General features: G+C 47.8%; 1 protein-coding gene across 2 annotated transcripts; it reads left to right on the forward strand.

The window, feature by feature from the left end:
• The first annotated feature begins 8,594 nt into the window (after positions 1–8,594).
• Positions 8,595–12,825, forward strand: Foxa2 (forkhead box A2). Of its 2 annotated transcripts, XM_051183221.1 has the most exons (3): positions 8,595–8,792; positions 9,765–9,834; positions 10,885–12,825. In XM_051183221.1, exons 2-3 carry the CDS (start codon positions 9,766–9,768, stop codon positions 12,190–12,192), a joined length of 1,377 nt encoding a protein of 458 aa, XP_051039178.1. In that variant the 5' UTR covers positions 8,595–8,792; position 9,765; the 3' UTR covers positions 12,193–12,825. The 2 variants fall into 2 exon arrangements, with proteins under 2 accessions (XP_051039178.1, XP_051039177.1); XM_051183220.1 differs by lacking the exon at positions 8,595–8,792 and having other exon boundaries at positions 9,691–9,834.
• Positions 12,826–15,564: the final 2,739 nt, after the last annotated feature.

Raw genomic sequence — 15,564 nt, forward strand, 5'->3', positions numbered from 1 at the left:
CATATTTAGTTTTCTTCTGTAGTCATAGATATTAATTAAATGAAGCCACATAGAGCCTACACTTCAATCTTTTCCCTTCCTGAGGACAAGACGATGGAGGCTCTCTGGTTCTTTAAGCTTTCTCAGACAACCACTTTTCCTTTCTAAAATTGAGTCAGCTTTATTAAGTCCTGCTCATGTTTTTCCTACCTCACTTTGCCCAGCCTGTGTGTTTCTGATTTGGTTTCCCTTCAAAAATGTAGAATCTGTTTCTTCAGAGAAAGGCTTGCTCCTTTTCTCTGAAGCAGGGTACATTTGTGCAACATAGTACCTATCCAGGGACAAAAGTCACACCCATTTCTCTGACTTTGTTTACAAAAACAGAAGATGCAAATAGAAAAAAATAAGGAGACATAAAATAAATAGTGGGAGCCCTCTCCCATTCTCCCTAAGTCAGCTTCTAGACCTGGCAGTATTGACAGTTTGGCATGCAAACTTTGTAAGTTTCCTATGTAGTGACAGATTTGTTTTTCTTAAAATCAAATGAATCATATGCTGTGACTATTTAACACTTCATTATAAAATAATTATGGGAACAGAGCTCAGCAGCACAGCACTTGTATGGTATGCACAAGCCTAGCAGTTCCATCCACAGAATCAAATATAAAATATATATATATATATATGTATATATATATATAAAGCAAGTAAGCACCATATTACATGTTTGATATATTAAAATAATAAATATTTATATTATTAATGATATAATTATATTATAAATTATTGTATCATGTGCATATTATATATACCACATATATGTGCATAGAACACATCTATATAATATACTATGTAACATTATATAATTAAAAATAAATAATATAAAATACAGATCTGCCTATGATTTTGTAGACATTTATATCATTCTTTTCTTTAGAACAATGCATGAAAACACCTATTTCTAGAAAGAGCTCTAGTATATGGGAGGAGAAATACAGGAATGAAATGATAAAAAAGGATGCTGTTTCCAAATTTAACATGCCAAAGGGGAGCACAAAATGGAAAAAGACAGAAGAGTATCTATAAAATTGTGTTGGTATGACTATGAGAATGGGAAATGGGTGTCTAGTCTGAGACTCCCACTGGGCCAGTCTAGCATCCTCCACAAGGAGCATCTACTTAGCACCTTATTTGGAGATTAAGAAGGATGGACGCATGTTTCCCACTTAAAAGATGTAGCTGAACCTTGGAGATTTTGAAGGTGTAGACCTATTTGTAGAACCTTCTCTGAAGAGCATGACCCAGAACTTACATCTCACCTTCCATCTAGCACCAGTCAGCTAAGTCAGTCAGCTCTTAGACCAAAAGAAATGCCTGCCCTCTTGGGTGATTTAATAATTGGACATGAAAAAGACAGCTAATAAATAAGTTTACATTTCCTATCTAGTTCCACCTAAATTCCTGAGAAGGACATTATTACAATATCTTTTCTGGCTTTATTAACCCCAAATCTACCGGCACAAATGATGCCATTGGTCTAAACTCAGTGACTTGCATATAAAAGCATTACATAAATAAGAAGTTCCCCACAGAACAAGTGTTTTGCTTCCTTCTGAAGATTCTGACATGAAAGGAAGGAGCTTGTCCCAGAAAGAATGCTTCATTCAAATTTTCACAATGGAAAGATAGTCTTATCATTAACAGGGAAAGCATATTGCAACTGAAATAAGAGTCAGCAGCAGCCTGAAGCCTTCCATTTTTCTTACTTCTGAGACTTCAGTTTCAGCTCCTAAACTTTTCTTCCTATGTGTGTGTTAGAAAATATTTGGATGGCATGCTGAGGCTAATGGGATAATTCTCTGTGATGTCTAAGAATCCAGTTGAAGTGGCTCTTAGCCCTTTTCTCCCACAATCGCAAGCAGTATGGTTTCAATATTGTGTCACATTTTAGGGAAGAGATTCTTAGTCCCAGTAACCTTCAAAATAGGCCTGGGATTCCTCTAGGGTGAAGAGGCAAACTTCATTGGAAACTCAATAAACAGGCTTGTTCTTGTTACTTTCTCATCCTTTTGATCTTTGCATTTTGTTTCTTAAATGTATATTAGGATAAGGATGAAGATTAGGGTTCATGGCCATTGCTCAGGGTTGGAACACCACTCAGTGCCTGCCTGGATTCCCTGGGCATCTTCCTTACAGAACAATGGTAAAGGAGTCTCTTTTTCTGTGGCCATTGACTGATGTGTTGAGCAACAGCAGAGGCTTTTGCTTCTGCTGTTTCTCCATACTTAGAACTAACACATATCAGTATTGCAAACTTATAATTAATTGGCATAGATCCCCTGTCCTCTCCAGTCAACCAGGGAGGTCCCTGTCTCCCGAAAACATGCCCAGGTGGTAGGGGGATGTGGACAAGCTAACAATGCACCATGGGGGACCTCTACTTTGGAACACTTGCTGCAGGAGCCCAGCTATGTAGGGGTCATTATCACAGTTTGTGGACAAGTGATGCCCTGCAGAACCCATCCAAGGCAGTGAAGAGGGGACCGTAGGAGGGCAAGTATTCAGGTACTAGAGAACTGGCAGAAACTGAAGAGGGGCCTCCAATTCTCATTTTATCAAAAGTCATCTCACCACCTGCACAGGACTGACTTCAGGAAGAGTAAGAGAAATGATCCCAAAGGGCTGAGACCACCTGTGGTCAGTGAACCAGCAGCTCTGCCCATCTGGAAGGAATGCTAAATCTACCTGCTGAAGCAGAATCTGCATTTTAACAAGATCCCTGGGGGATCCCTATGCACATAAAAGGTTAAGGGGTGTGTGTGTCCCAAGCCTGATTAATTAGCCCAGTGTCAGTGGGGCCCTATAGCTGTAATTTAGTATCACTCCTTAGAAGCTGCTTCGGGAAGGCTGGCCCACAATCCTTTGTTTGGGATTATTTTGACAACTAAAACAGCTAATATACAGACACAAGTATCACAAAGTCTTAAGACCAGCATTTGTCAGACCTGAGTTTCTCAAGCTAGTACCACCCAAGAGCAGTAACACAACCTTCCTAAAGCCAGAATTCAAAGATAAGAGTTCATATACTCTGTGGTAGAGTAAGTACTTGTCTAGTGTGGCTGTGAGTACAATCCTTAACATCATGACTTCTACCACCATAACCAACCAACAAAGCACCAACAACAAAAACCTGAAAAGAACAAGCAAAAATCCATCACCTTAATAAACACCAGTAGACAGCAACATAACATCCATTATGTGGGAAATTGATGTCATATATGATGAGGGGACAGAGTCGGAGATGACAATGCTCTTTGTGTAGCCACTTTGTGTCAGATCCGATCTGCTGTTGTATCCTCTACAGGAGCATTGGTTTTCCTGTTTGCTGGTCTTGTTGACTTTGTTCAAAACAGACAGAATCTATCATCTTGGATTTTAGTCTATTTTTTGTCAACTGAAAGACTGGATTTGAGTGGAAGAATTTAGATTTTCCTACTTGAAATTTCCTGGATCATTGTTGGAAAGAATCCTGAAAATATTAAGAGATTGGAATTTTGTTTGTGTAAGGAGTAAGGTTTTTTCCGCCCGCTGCCAGTCTTGTCCCGCCGCTGCGCCAGCCCCAATAAACACACCGAGACCCTGTATTTGATATTATGCTGTTGGCCAGTTACTAGTTTCTTATCGGCTAGCTCTGTCTTAATTATTAACCCATTTCTGCTGATCTATGTATTTCTCTTACCGGGGAGCCGGCCGGCATACTGCTTTCTCCAGACTCTCCATCTTGACTCTCCTTACTACTTCCTCTTTTCTCCTTGTCTCCTAGTCCCTCCTATCTAGCTTTCCTATTGGCCAACAGTGCTTTATTCATTAAACCAGTATGAGAAACATATTTACAGAATCGCATCTCCCATCATGTTTGTTTGCTTACTTTTGGTATTTTTCAACACAGGGTTTCTCTTATTAGCCCTGGCTGTCTTAGAACTAGCTCTGCAGACTAGGCTGGCCTTGAATTCAGAGATCCACCTGTCTCTGCCTCCCAAGTACTGGGATAAAAGGCGTGCATGAACTTTTGACAGAAGAGAAAGGAGGAGAAAATAAGAAAGGAATCAGGATTGGTCTCTATAAAGAGGTGGCATTCCCTGTGTGTGCACCACCTGGAATAGAGTAAGAGCTTGTTAAATATTTGTCAAATGGGTAAGAATATATAATTTCCCCCTTTATTGTTACTGTTAATATTGAGACAAGTTGTGTGCAGCTATTCTGTGTTTATAACAAGCCCTGTATGACTTTGAAATGGAAACAAAGATGCTAAGAGCACTTCCCAAGTCTCAAACTTGAACTCCAGGACTTACAGCCCTGTGCCAAGTCTTTGATGCTTCTTACTTACTGGGAGGACATTTGCTTATCCAGTAAGTTATCAGTGGTTCATTAGATCTGATGGGATCTCTTCCAGATTAGCTACCCAAATAACACAGATAAAAGAAATGGCCTGAGTCGGTGAGTGACTTCCAAGGTCCACTCTCTTTCACGAAGTTCACCGTTTACCTTGTTGGGAATATCTGATATTTCTCCCAAGAACAGCATGCAAATGAATGAAAAGTTCCCAGGGCCACAAATGCAGGTGTGCCTACTTTAAGCATACCTAAGCAGAGAACTTTTTCTCACATTACTCTGTTATTATTGCCACTAAAAATTATCATCTTGTATTTTTATCTTTTCCAATCATTTCAATCACCTGCTATAAGAGCCTTACATACCAGAAACATGCTAAACATGGGACAGATGCCAAGTGTATCCCAAAAATACTCCTCAAATTCTTGGCCCAAATGGACAGTAGTGAGCAAAACAGATGGAGTGCAGTCTGTAACTGCTCTACTCAACTGCCGAGACAGCCTATAAATGACACATTCATAACTAAAACCCAGCTTCCAAACAAGCTCTATATGTATTAAAAAGGAGTGTGCAGGGGGAGAGGGGAATCTGCCTGCTGAATGAATTCAGCTGAACCTTAACCCACATCACACAGAGTCTTCTGTCCCGTCTCTGCAATGGGATCATGCTGGGAATGCCCCCTGTGGTTGACATCAATAGCTCTTCATTTCCTTTCTCTGAAGAGCAGAGTGCATCTGCTCACACCAGTAAGAGGGGGAAAAAAGTTTTAGCAAAATCAGAGTCAGTTAGAATGATGGCTTTTCTTATTGTTCCAGGATGAGAAAGGATTCCAAGATGAGAAATGAGTGCCTAACTATACAAATAATTTTTCCAAGATTTATTTATTGTGTATCCCAATATAATAAAAGAGGATGCAACAGTAAAAAAGATATATAAAATGGTATCACTACTTTGCAAAAAGATGTACATTGAAGACGTAATTCTACCACCCAAATCCACCCAAAACCATTTGTTTTGTTTTTTGATGCTAGAGAATGAACCCCAGGCCATACAAAGCACATTCTCTCACAGAGTCACTTGCCACCCCCATCAGAGGTACTACTATCATATTTACCTTATAATTATTTTATCCCTCTTCTTTCTTTCCCATAGATCTTGCCACAAGAGACAACATAGCTTATTAAACTTAAAATCTTGCTTTTGTCTCCACCTCAATTTTATAGACATTGTGTGTGTGTGTGTGTTTACAGAATAGTGCAAACTATTGACTCTTCATCTGCACATGTAAATATTCTTTGGTGATGTGTTCATGGCTAACTAGCTTTTAATACGCCCCATAAACAAGTGTTTCAGCCAAAAATAGATCCAAAAAAGCCTATGAAAATCACAGGAAAGTATCTGAGTGTTCACAATTGCTACATAGACAGACCCTGGGGGTCTGATTTTTAAAAGCAAGCTTCAGAAACAACGCACACTCAAAAACTGAAATGTTACCTATAACCTTGGGTATACTATATAGATTTTTTTGCATTGAGATTTGGGGTTCACCCAGAGAAGTCCACCTTGTTACATAGGGAGAGCTGAATTCTGTTTAATGTTGTCCTAGCTGGTTTCATTGAGAACTTTGGGGACCAGTTTTGCTAAGGGACGCTGGATCTCAGTCTCTTCTCAGTGACAGCAGGATAACCAAGTTTTGAAGCCAAAAACAGAGGGGGGCCCTTGCCGCCGGAGTAAAAACATCCCTGGGAGCAGTGGCCTTTTGTAAGGAAGCTTTACTGGCCTCTGTACGGGACCGAAGAAAGGACGAAAGGGGAAGACGCAGGCAAAGGAACTCTTTGTGTGGCTCGGCCCCAGGTGAGGTTTAGACTGTCCGGGATCAGAGCAGACATCTGTGTGCAGCCAGAGCTCCCGAGAACTTTTTCCTGGAGAGAGGCATCTGGGGCAGTTTACAGCATTCCAGCCTAGAACTTTGGTGCCAAGGCTCTGAATAAACCTTTAGAAATCGCAGCCTCTCCGGGAAGGACCAGCGTATGCGCCTCAAGGAGCAAGCGCCGGCAAAGCCCGAGGCGCGGGAAGAGACAGCGCGCTGCCAGAATGTTTCCCCTTGTTCCGCATCTGGCAGGCTCTGGGTTCCCTGGCTTCTTACTGAAAGCTAGTGGCCGGTGGTGCTTGGAGGGTCGCAAACCAGCCACTCAAATATTCCAGGTGGCGTCAGACGCACACAGACCGACCCTTTCTTGGCGCTAGGAGACAAGAGGCCGGGTTTGGATTTGCTCACAATTTCAGGGACCTCCAGGAGATGATCTCGAGCGAAGATGGGGTGTCAGACGAGAAGAAAGTGAGCAGGGGCAGCAGTTGCCCTCTTAGGAGCCCAAGGATAACTCAGGACAGGGGTTGACCCCCGGGAGCCTCGCGGCCGACAGGGGGCACCCTGTCACTGTGGAAATTGGAGCTTAGCGCTCCGAATAGCCCGAGAGATCTGAGCATGCACGATGCTTCAGGTGAGGGTGGGAACTCCCAGGGCTGTCCTAGGTAGGGAAGCAGGCTTTGCTCCGTGGACCCAGTCGCCCAGCGTTTGGTAGCTAATTTGACACGTGGAATAATTTCTAGAACCAAATTTCAACAGAGAGTAATGCAGCCCACAGACTTAAAACCAGTTCAAAAGAGAGGGGTGGGAGAGGGAGGGAGGGAGGGGGCAGGGAGAGAGAGAGGGACAGAGATAGAGACAAAGAGATAACCAGAATATTGGTATCCCCTCACTAGGGAGGCAGAGGCAGGCGGATCTCCGTGAATAAATGAGTTCCAGGATTGCCAGGGTTGTTGTACAGGGAAACCCTGTCTCGAAAAACCAAAAGGAAAAGGAGGAGGGAGGAGAGGGAAGAGGAAGAGGAGGAGGAGAGGGAAGAGAAGGAAGAGGAGGGGGAAAGGTTGGTATATTGAGTCCTAAAGGAAGAACTGTCCTTGTGTTGGTTGGAGGAGGTCTTGTTCTTCAACATTTAAGATCTCTGCGGAAGAGTGCCCAGTGGGTTTAAGGCTTTAAGTCTCTCTCTCTCTCTCTCTCTCTCTCTCTCTCTCTCTCTCTCTCTCTCTCTCTCTCCCTCCCTCCCTCTCTCTCTCTCTCTCTCTCTCTCTCTCTGTGTGTGTGTGTGTGTGTGTGTGCGCGCGCGCGCGCGCGCACGCGTGCAGTCACATGCCTGCATCTTTTTGCTTTGATTTTGAAAAAACATCTCCTTTTACAAACAACATGTGCACCCCTCTTTTTCTGTGGACGACCACCATCGTTGTGGGCTCTGGTGGAGATGCAGGGCATCTGATCTGGTGTTCACTAGGTGAACATGCCAGATTCACCATTTAGCGGGAAAGCAGGTCTTGCCTCTGGGGAATCTTGCCCTTCACTCTTTCAGAGGACTTGTTCTGTAAACTATCCAAACTCTGCTTTTCAGTAGTAAAAGGCACTGTCGATGCTGCATCTTGACTCCAAAGGAAGCTGACCCAACAGACCTCTTCCTCTGCCTATCACCCTCCAGTCTGATCCTCATTTAGGCTTCCATGTTCAAAGCTAATCCCAGTGCCTTCCATCTCTATTTATTCTCTGCCTTCACCACTCCCAACTCTGGACATCTGGATTTGAACCAGGGACCAACCATTTCCTATCATCACCGCTAAGGCAGAAGAGTTCAGAACTATTCCCTCCATTTCAGCCACATTTTCAGAATCAAGAGTGTCCTGCAAGACCTGCTATTACAAAATCTTGGCTTGCCCTAGTCTTGGTAGCAAACAATACAAATGGCATGCTTTTGGGTTTTGTTTTTCGAGACAGGGGTTTCCTCTGTGTAGCCTTGGACCTCCTGGAATTCGATCTGTATGTACACTAGAGCTGCCCTCGAACTCAGAGATCTGCCTGCCTCTGTCTTCCATGTGTTGGGATCAAAAGCATGGGCCACTACACTCAAAATACCATTTTTTTTGACACTCATAAGCTGAAGAGAAAAGAAACTGAAAATTTCAAATTTTATAAAACAGTCCCAGCCTCAGCAGACAGAGAAAACACGGATCCTCCTAAAGTCATCCCATAAGGCTTATTATTGATCCCCCCCCCCTTCCTCCCCTGCTGCCCTACCCCCACCACTGACTGCCCTGTTTGTTTTAGTTACGAAATGCTGTGGGCACCTTGGATTTAACTGAAAAGCAACCTTGAAACACCAAGGCCCGCATGTCAGAGGCAAATCGCAGCCTCCCAGGCAGTGGGTGCAACTAAGCGAGGCTCTCCCTACCGCCTGGGGTGGGTAGCCAGAAAAGGGTCCCTGATAACTGACAACCAAAGCGGCCAGACCAAGCGAGTCCTGCGCGCCACCTGAGGCCGCTCCAGGACTTAAATGTAATAGGGAGGGGCCTCCGGAGCTGCGGCCAACGAGTTAAAGGTGTGTACACAGTTTTTCTAAATAGGACAGCTCTTAGCAAATTGGCTGTCACCTGCTTGTTGTTTTGACAGAGAATGTGCGCTTAGAGGAAAGAAAGCTGGGATAAATAAATCTGGCTAGCCTCGGCTCTGTGGGGCACCGAGGTCGTACGCGCCCTCGGATTGTTGCACAGGGTGCTCAGGGAGAAAGGGAGAGGCGGCAGGAGTCTAGAGCTTTTCCAGGGGTGACTAGATCCCAGGTCCCTGCGTCCACGGAAGACTCGTCGTGGACGCAAAAGAAAGGGACTCCACCAGGGCGCCCCCGCCCCTGCTTGCAGGTCCGGGTCTTGGGAGTGCGGGGGACAGCGGGAGCTGGGCTAGCTCAGGGCGGGGAACGGCAGGTGCGGAGAGCCGGCCCGGGCTTCCTCTCACCTAAGTGTGAGCTGATTATTCAAATGGGCTGCCCGGGGTCTGGGGATTGGAGGCCTGCGCCAGCGCGCCGCGCTATATCACCAGCCGCCCACGTCACTGCGGCACTTGTCCGCTGCGCGGTCCACACCTCCTCCTCCCCCTCCTCTTGCTCTCCCCCCCCCCCCGCCCGCGCCGCTAGCTTCCCGCCGCCTCCAGGCAGCTCCACACTGCCAGCCTCAGCCAGCACCGGCAGCCCCGGGAGCGCGGCGACGGAGGGCACGCCCGACGGCAGGGCTCGGGTTCCGGCCACCTAGGTTCTTTGGCCCCCTCCTCCACCAGCCACCTTCCCGCCCACTCCCAGCTACCTCCCGCGGCAGGCCGTGGGAGAGAGAGGAAGTGGAGCCCGGGGAGGAAGAGAGGGAGAGAGAGAGAGAGCGGTCGAGCGAGCGCGAGAGAGGGCGGGAGGGAGGGGACGGTGCCTTAGCTGACTTTTTTTTTTTTTAAAGAGGGTGGGGGTGGGGGCTGATTGCTGGTCGTTTGTTGTGGCTGTTAAATTTTAAACCGCCATGCACTCGGCTTCCAGTATGCTGGGAGCCGTGAAGATGGAAGGGCACGAGCCATCCGACTGGAGCAGCTACTACGCGGAGCCGGAGGTAAGCGCTTGCCTTCGCCCAGGGAAAGTGGGGTGGCAGCTATCTCTGCGTCCCCAGCCTCTGCACGCTCCCTTCACGGGCACTCGCCCCCCCCCCACCTCTAGCCTTCCTGGACAGCCGCCTTTTCCGCCCTCCTTCGACTCAAATGGGTCTCTTTTTTATACGACACACTGTTAGCCTTGAGATAATATTAACTTTGTGATCAAATATTGACTTGCGGCGCCTCCAAATCCTCTTCGTGGCCGAGCCACGCACTATCCTAACAGAGTTATGTTTGGCAGCGCGCGGCTGGGGAGGGGTGGGAGGTCGGCTGGCGAGGGGGTGGGGAACTGGAGAAGAGAAGGTGGGTAGGAGTTGGGGACAGAGGCGCAGGCAAAGAGTCAAAGACAGTGGACAAAGAGAAAGTTAGTGGCTACGAAGCCTGGACACTCACAGTTAGTTCCTAGCCGATTTGGCGGTCCCTTCCCTATTCCTCCACGCAATGCCTCCAACTGCCCACAGACTCAGCACAGACACTGCGCTTCACTCCCTTGTGACTCAGGAGTGGAGTCCCGGTACGAAGGTCTAGAATAGGGGACACCGAGACTATTACCACTCGAGACTGCCCCAGTGACGTTCCATAGGCGGCTTTTGGAGACCAGGGATAGCAACAGAGATTTCCAGCCTTTGTGCTGACTCAGTGTGCTACCGGGGGTGGGGGGGGTGTGGAGGGGATTGTGAAGTCCTTGAGGATAGTAAAATACATTTTGGGCTCCTGACTTGGTGGTGGTCCAGGGCACTGACGTTCTAGAATCTGGTTGGGGAGTGAGCCACAAGCCCAGAACCGCAGCCCCCTGGCCACCCCTCCTAGGGTGATCTTCGTACTGCTCTCTTTGAGGCGCCCAGGACTTGGTGGGCTGGGGCCCAGAGAAATAAAGCGATCCCCAGAGGCCTCCACGAAGGTGAAGGACTAGGTCCAACTGGTCTGTGTGTGGCTCGGGCGGAGGAAGGGGGTGTCTGACACGCTCACCCTAGGTGCTAACCTGTCTCCTCCCCGGGCTCTCTTCATAGGGTTACTCTTCCGTGAGCAACATGAACGCTGGCCTGGGGATGAACGGCATGAACACTTACATGAGCATGTCTGCAGCCGCTATGGGCGGCGGTTCCAGCAACATGAGCGCGGGCTCCATGAACATGTCATCCTATGTGGGCGCTGGAATGAGCCCGTCCCTAGCTGGCATGTCTCCGGGCGCAGGCGCCATGGCGGGCATGAGCGGCTCAGCTGGGGCGGCCGGCGTGGCTGGCATGGGACCGCACCTGAGCCCGAGCCTGAGCCCACTCGGGGGACAGGCGGCCGGGCCCATGAGTGGCCTTGCTCCCTATGCCAACATGAACTCGATGAGCCCAATGTATGGGCAGGCTGGTCTTAGCCGCGCGCGGGACCCCAAGACATACCGGCGCAGCTACACACACGCCAAGCCTCCCTATTCCTACATCTCGCTCATCACCATGGCCATCCAACAGAGCCCCAACAAGATGTTGACCCTGAGCGAGATCTACCAGTGGATCATGGACCTCTTCCCTTTCTACCGACAGAACCAGCAGCGCTGGCAGAACTCCATCCGTCACTCACTCTCCTTCAACGACTGCTTTCTCAAGGTGCCCCGCTCACCGGACAAGCCTGGCAAGGGCTCCTTCTGGACCCTGCACCCCGACTCAGGCAACATGTTTGAGAATGGTTGCTACTTGCGCCGCCAGAAGCGCTTCAAGTGTGAGAAGCAGCTGGCACTGAAGGAAGCCTCAGGTGCGGGCAGTGGCGGAGGCAAGAAGACAGCCGTTGGGACCCAGGCTTCGCAAGCTCAGCTGGGAGAAGCCACGGGCTCGGCTTCTGAGACTCCGGCGGGCACTGAGTCCCCTCATTCGAGTTCTTCCCCGTGTCAGGAGCACAAGCGAGGCGGCCTGGGTGAGCTAAAGGGAACACCGGCCTCCGCGCTGAGTCCCCCAGAGCCGGCGCCCTCGCCTGGGCAGCAGCAGGCTGCAGCTCACCTGCTGGGCCCACCTCACCACCCGGGCCTACCACCTGAGGCCCACCTGAAGCCAGAGCACCATTACGCCTTCAACCACCCCTTCTCTATCAACAACCTCATGTCCTCCGAGCAGCAGCACCACCACACCCACCACCACCATCAGCCCCACAAAATGGACCTCAAGGCCTATGAACAAGTCATGCACTACCCTGGGGGCTATGGTTCCCCCATGCCAGGCAGCTTGGCCATGGGCCCAGTCACGAACAAAGCGGGTCTGGATGCCTCACCCCTGGCTGCAGACACCTCCTACTACCAGGGAGTGTACTCCAGGCCTATTATGAACTCCTCCTAAGAAGATAGCTTTAGGCCTGGCTAGCTCTGGCCGCCGGGACAAGGACCAGAGAAAAGAGAGGCTGCCTGGAAATTTAGAGCTTTGAGGAAGAAGTAGCCAACACACTTCAGGTCCCAAGAGTGCAGTCTCACCCAGCTGCCTGTGCCCCTACATAGATGGTCCACGGTGATCTGTCATTCTAAATAGGGAAGGGAATGGAAATATATATACATATATACATATATAAACATTTTTTAAAGGAGCCTTTGGTTTCCACCCTGTAGACTCCTCCTCCTCAAGGCACCTGCAGATTCTGATTTTTGTTGTCGTTCTCTGTTGTTGATGTTGCAGGGAAGTCGGACTTAAAACAATAACTTTCGTGAATGACTTGGTGTAAAACCATGTAGTTTTAACAGAGAACCAGAGGGTTGTACTGATGTTTAAAAGGAGAAAAACAATAATGTAAGAGTCTGGTGTAAATGACCAGGAAAAAGAAAAAATAATGCATCCCATTCTGGACATGGTGAAATCCAGGTCTCTAGTCTGATTTAATTTATGGTTTCTGCGTGCTTTATTTATGGCTTATAAATGTGTGTTCTGGCTAGAACAGCCAGAGTCCCACAAATCTATATTAAAGTGTTATTGCCGATTTTACCCCTTGGGTCCTTTTCTTCTGGCATCTCTCTCTCTCTCTCTCTCTCTCTCTCTCTCTCTCTTTCTACCTACCTCTCCTCTTCTCTCTCCTTAAAAATTAAACAGATTTATAAATTACTGCAAGAGAATGGGAGGGAGATGGGAGTTTGTTGCAGGGTTTTTTGTGGGGGGGGGGAGGTTGGTGGGGTCAGTGTTGCTGTTTACCCAACATTTTATTTAAATATCAAAGTTGAATGGATTTTCCTGTAAGCACCACTGCCAGTCCCAGTCTCCCATTCCCCAAGTTTGTTCACCTGGCCACACCCCCATCTTGCCTCCCTAAATGCATTTTTCAGAGCAAATGGGAGAGAATCCCTAAATAATAATGCAGCAACTACATCAGTAAAAAAAAATCAAAATTGTTCAGTCACTTTTGAAATTTTCAGGTTAATATTACTAAACGTGACAGAGCATGTAAGTCACTGATGGACTGTGCCATCATCTTTAAACACATCGATATTTGTATAAAGGCGCAGAGATCCTAAGTAGCCTTGACTGGCCTGGAACTTACTATGAAGACCATCCTCCTGCCTCTGTCTCCCCAGTGCTAGGATCACAGACCTGTGCCACCAAGCCCAGCTAAAGTCTGCTACTGTTATTTGTAAACACCAGGAGCAAAAACACTTGCTCCTAACTTCATTTTCCCCATGAGTTGTTGGAACGTGTGCTGATGCAGAGGCCCTTGTGTTGTAGGGCTGGCTGTGCTAGGGGAAGAGACAGAAGCTTACATGTGTTCACTGTACTTATTCCTTTCTTTCTTCTTTCTTTCTTTAAATAAAGTTTTATTTATTTTTCCCCCTTAAGCTTCTCAGTGTGCCTAGGCAGAATTTACAAATTCTTAGTGCATCATTTTGGCTCTTCACAGCCACTTCTGGCATGCAAGCTCCTTGACCTTCCTGTGGAATAGAGATCACCATCACTTGTGGCTCCAGTCTGTGACACCCCCCCAACACACACACACACACACACACCAGCTTGTCTTACCCTTTCCTCTCACAAGTGTTACCCTGGTGTTGGAAAGCCTTGCTACTCTAGAGAGGATAAGCCACCTCATCGGAGAAAACATTCTGAATATTGTTCTGAAATTGGTTTTGCCACACAGCTTGGGGTTACCTCCAAATCTCCTTGTATAAAGCTATATTGGGGGATATGGAGAGAGTAAAGGGTGCTGAATGACTCCAAAAGTAGTGAGATCCCAATATGTCAAGATTGGTGTGCCCTTTGACCAGATAACCCTTGTGGCCCTGACAAAGCTCTCTTTTAGCTCAGAAGTTCAGATAGACAAGCTGGGAATGTGGCCCAAGGGCCGAATGGGTATTTTGTGAGGCTCTGGGGAAATACAAAGACCCCCCCTCCCCGAATTAAAATCTTACCAGATTTTATTCCTCTCTCCAGATGTTACATTGACAAGTAACTAGCTCTAGTAGAATTGGGCTTTGCAAAGCAAACTTCTTCCCACTGGCTTGCATCTCCTGTACTGCAAGCTGCCTGGGTTAGGGTAGGAAACGGCAAAACGGCTCTCTCTCTCTCTCTCTCTCTCTCTCTCTCTCTCTCTCTCTCTCTCTCTCTCTCTCTCTCTCTCTCTCCAGTCTGACTTTGGGTCTCTCTCTCTCTCCAGTCTGACTTTGGGGCAATTCCCATGGGATGCAAAAAAAAAAAAGTTTCGTTGTCTAAAAACCCAAGCAGACATCAGAGGTGTTTCTAATTTCTGCTGAAGCTCAGAGCTGACATCTGGCTATTCCGAACTATTCCAACCTGGAAAGTCTGTCCCTCAAGAACTTTAGTCCAAGAGACCACCTCTCTGAGAGCTTTCTGACACCTTGCTCGTCCTTTTCCCTCCTTCCCAGGCCTGGCCTTCCTTTGCGCTTGTGTGTGTGTGTGTGTGTGTGTGTGTGTGTGTGTGTGTGTGTGGTGTGTGTGTGTGTGTGCGCGCGCGCTCGTGCGTGTGTGTGTGTGTGTGTGCGCGCGCGCGCTCCCCCCCCCCCCAAATCCCCTTTTAACAAGCCACATTGTTCCGAAGAACACAAGGAAGAGAAATTGAAGCAGGGGGACCCGCTGGCCGCGGCCAGCAATCAGGCCTTCTCTTTGCCTGGCCAGGACACACACGTCGCGAGCTCGGCCTGAAATGTGTTTCATTATCACATAAAAGGCTCCTGTGGCGAAGGAGCGGAGAGGCAGGGCTGGGGACTGAGTGGGGGACAATAGAGGCTGAAAGCGCTGCCCTAACCTGCTATGTTTCTTATCGCACGCCCATTGTTCGAGGGTCGTTTTAAACTACTTAGCGCCCCCCCCCCCACTGATCCCTGCCGATAAGATATAGTTCTGTGGGAATACATAAAAAGGATGTCGGGGAGCTGTGCCCTCGAGGCTTTTCTGCCCTTCTGGTGTCTTCTCCCCTCCCCACATCAGTTCCCTTCCCTAGTTTCCAAGTTTAGGAGCTCAGAGACCCCCCCAACTCTACACATTGCAGGGTGCAAAGCCCCCCCCCTTTTCTTCCTGTTGCCTGTCGCCTTCCTAGCGCGGGTTTAAGCAACCGTGATCTGTGAATAAACAAAGTCAGTAAACAACCGAAAAAACATTCTAGATCCGAATTCCAGGAGGGTAAACTTTCCATGCCACGTCACACTTCAGCAAATTTGCACAGATATTATATTGCCTCCCCCCTCCTTTATTATTCTTTTTTTTTCCAGGATCCCATTG

Source organism: Phodopus roborovskii, unplaced genomic scaffold (genome assembly GCF_943737965.1).
Source record: "Phodopus roborovskii unplaced genomic scaffold, PHOROB, whole genome shotgun sequence".
Lineage (NCBI taxonomy): Eukaryota > Metazoa > Chordata > Mammalia > Rodentia > Cricetidae > Phodopus > Phodopus roborovskii.